This window comes from Eutrema salsugineum, unplaced genomic scaffold (genome assembly GCF_000478725.1).
Source record: "Eutrema salsugineum unplaced genomic scaffold, Eutsalg1_0 scaffold_2, whole genome shotgun sequence".
Classification (NCBI taxonomy): Eukaryota; Viridiplantae; Streptophyta; class Magnoliopsida; order Brassicales; family Brassicaceae; genus Eutrema; species Eutrema salsugineum.
Genome location: NW_006256829.1, coordinates 14,188,682 through 14,191,891, shown reverse-complemented (window position 1 = coordinate 14,191,891; position 3,210 = coordinate 14,188,682). Strand labels below are relative to the sequence as shown.

The 3,210-nt window shown below is 38.1% G+C and overlaps 1 protein-coding gene across 1 annotated transcript; it reads right to left on the bottom strand.

Moving 5' to 3' along the window:
* Positions 1 to 334: 334 nt before the first annotated feature.
* LOC112086544 lies at positions 335 to 1,351 on the bottom strand. The gene is made up of 5 exons (XM_024155513.1): positions 1,266 to 1,351; positions 1,091 to 1,175; positions 776 to 1,015; positions 458 to 694; positions 335 to 412 (listed from the first exon to the last, which is right to left on the bottom strand). The coding sequence occupies exons 1-5, from the start codon at positions 1,349 to 1,351 to the stop codon at positions 335 to 337; spliced, it is 726 nt and encodes a 241-aa protein (XP_024011281.1).
* Positions 1,352 to 3,210: the final 1,859 nt, after the last annotated feature.

Sequence of the window (3,210 nt, the reverse complement as noted above, 5' to 3'; positions counted from 1 at the left end):
CTGACGTATATTCGTCGTATACTATACGACAAATATTTGGTCGTAATCGAGTCATACGCATTACGACGATTTTACGACGATTTAATAAATAAATAATAAATATATTACGACGATTATACAGCGTTTTTTATAAATGAAATTAAAAAATTATTTAATCTGAATTAAAATTTAATTAAAAAGAAATAATTTAAAATTTAAATTTTAAATAAAATTCAAAAAAAAAATTATAATAATTACAAAAAAACTAAAAATCTAAACGTAAACTAATGTCGTCGATCCCCTCATCGTCCTGCTCCGGATCCCCATCCTGCTCCACATGTTCCTTGCCGGGTTTTCAGTTGGAGGATTCCGGCGCCTGATCCCCGGCTCTAGGAGGATCAACTCCAAGAGACCGGAACATCTCCTCGTCCGTCTGCACCGGTGGTTGCCTCCTAGAGGATGAAGAAGATGCTCTGACAATTCCAGCTGCCCGCAACCTGTCCAACTGCGCCTGGAGCAACGGGTTGTCGGCCTCCATAATCTCGAAGAGACCGTACAACTGGTCGATCTTCGTCACATACTGAGTCCGCATCTGATGGATCTCCTGACGGATAACGAGCAGATCCTCTGCCCGGACATGACCAGTCGTCCTAGCAACTGGGGTATCACGGATGGATCCCATCTCTAAAACCCGACCCTTCTTCTTAGGGGCAACCTGAAAATATGTAGAAAACTTATGTAAAAAAGTACAATATAAAGTTAAAATTAAACAAAATAGGAAAAAGAATACACTTACCTCTTCGAAGATCTGGTCCATCTCCGCCACCGTCAGCGTCGGGGTGGACTGTATCGAGTTACCTCTGGGAGACGTCGGAGGCGCCTGCTGAGTGAGCTCCGTCTGGCGCTCCTCGATCTGTGCACAGGCGGCGTTGTAGATCTCCTCCGCCCGAGGATCCGTAAATTCGCCGTTCTTCTTCTTATGGGTCTCGGCGAAGACCTTCGTCATCGGAGGAAGTTCTACCCCATTTTCTTCGACCTACAAAATCAAAGTGAAATTATTAATAAGACGAATAAGAATTATTTAAAAAAAAACTCATCAATAAAAATTTACCATCATAAGTCGTCTTCCAGGGAAAGGAATCTGAGCGAAAGTGTGCGGGACGTTTTTTCGATATCCCGCATCGTCAGTAGCGTTCCTGAAAAATATAGTGATTAGATTTGTAATTAAGTAAATCTAGATAATATTATAAAATAAACACAAATTTTAATTTAATTTACAAAAATACCTGGATGTGGAACACTTGGCGGCAATAGTCTGGTTGTGCGGGGTCAACCAATGTTGCATCAGACCCTCCCAGATGGTATCGGCCATTGGCGCCGGCTTGGCCTTGTTGCCGTCGACCTCCCACTTCCGCTTCCAGTCGGAAACGGTATTGTTGAGGCAAAACTTGACCTTTTCTTTGAAAGCCGCCTCCACACGTCCGTGTGCGGAAGTTTCTCAATGCCAGTTTTGCTAGAAAAAAAAACAAAGAGTTAGTAATTATTGTAAAAAATAATTTATAATAATATAAATCGTAATTTTAAATAACTTACCGCGAAACACTTGAACCAAGTGTCAATAGTTGCCTGATCCAACTTCTTTCAGCTGGTATGGGGTTGTACGAAAACCCTGTATCTTAGTTTTTGGCAAAATCAACATTCCTCGAGCTGATCATCATCTTTCCGAAAAATCATACAATTGTCAACACATACATCTATCATCTCAAAAAGTAGACCAAGACTAAAAATCAACTTCTGTATTTCATAGTATGTTGCCGCTGCCAAGTTATCCTCCGGTAGATACTCTTTCAGAAGATCAGCCCAATCATCCATACAAACCTAAGCCAGGTTATGATCTATTTTAATTGACATCATCCTAGCTACCACCGATAATTTAGACAGATCTTCTCTACATCCTTCGTAGATTGGCTGATTAGCATTGTCTAATAAATCATAAATTGCATCTACATTAGGTTCCTCAACAACATTATCAGTATGTGTTTCATGAAATGCATCAGTCACCATCTCATGCATCCTATCATGATCTACACCTTGATCAGATTGATACTGATTAGGCTGATGACCATAATTTGATTCATCAAAATCAACATGACTTTGATAATTACTAATACTACCAGCATTCCCATGAGTATTACTGTCATATCCTTCTCCATGTAGATACCAAACAAAATATTGCGGCATAAACTCTCTATTTAATAAATGCGTCCACACGGTTTTGGTTAGTGTATACCTCATATTCTTGCATTTCAAACGAGGACAAAACATCTTCCCGCTATCTTTCGTTCTCTCCATATTTGTGGCCTGATACATGAATATTTTTAACCCGTTCTTGAATTCTTCTGTCAACGCCCCATCTGAATCTTTACGCATATACATCCAGCTTCTTAGCTCGTATATAGACATCTTGAAATAAACTCAAAAATACTATCTCTTTCTATTGTTTAGACAATAAAATAGACAGTCTCTTGTGTCACGTGTAGCCACGTGAATGGAATAAACCTTTTAATATTATTACTTCTTTTTTTCAAAGAAATAACTACTAATTCGGGTTTCCAGCAATGGACAACCCAATATATCAGGATTTACAACACTATACTAAGGTTTAAGAGACCTAAAATGGGTCTCCAGGATGCTGATGCTCTTATGTTTGAATGATGATGTGTTGTGAATGAAAGAAGGAATGAAGATGTATTTATAACAAAATTTCGGACTTTACGATGCTTTTACGATGATTTTTTACATCGCTTTTACATCCAACCTTCATATTACGATGATTTTATGTCGATTGTGCGATAAAATATTTCATCGACATTTGTTAGGTAAATATGTTTTAAATGTTCTTCAACTACCTTCTTTGTCGACGTAAAATCGTCGTAACTGTACATCGAATTTTTGGCGTCGTAAATTCGTCGTAATGTTACACTCAATTTACGACGGTTTTGCAATTAATATCAAATCTCTCTTTATCGATGTATAATCGTCGTAAAACGTCGTAAATTATACGTCGAAGTACGACGATTGTTTTTTACGACGGTTTTACGACTCGTAAAACCGTCATAACATCGTTGTATATTTGCGATGATTTTTAAACCGTCGTAACAGACCATTGGAAAACGATTGTTTTCTTGTAGTGAAACATAAAAAACATATACAATGGTGGTAAACTGTATA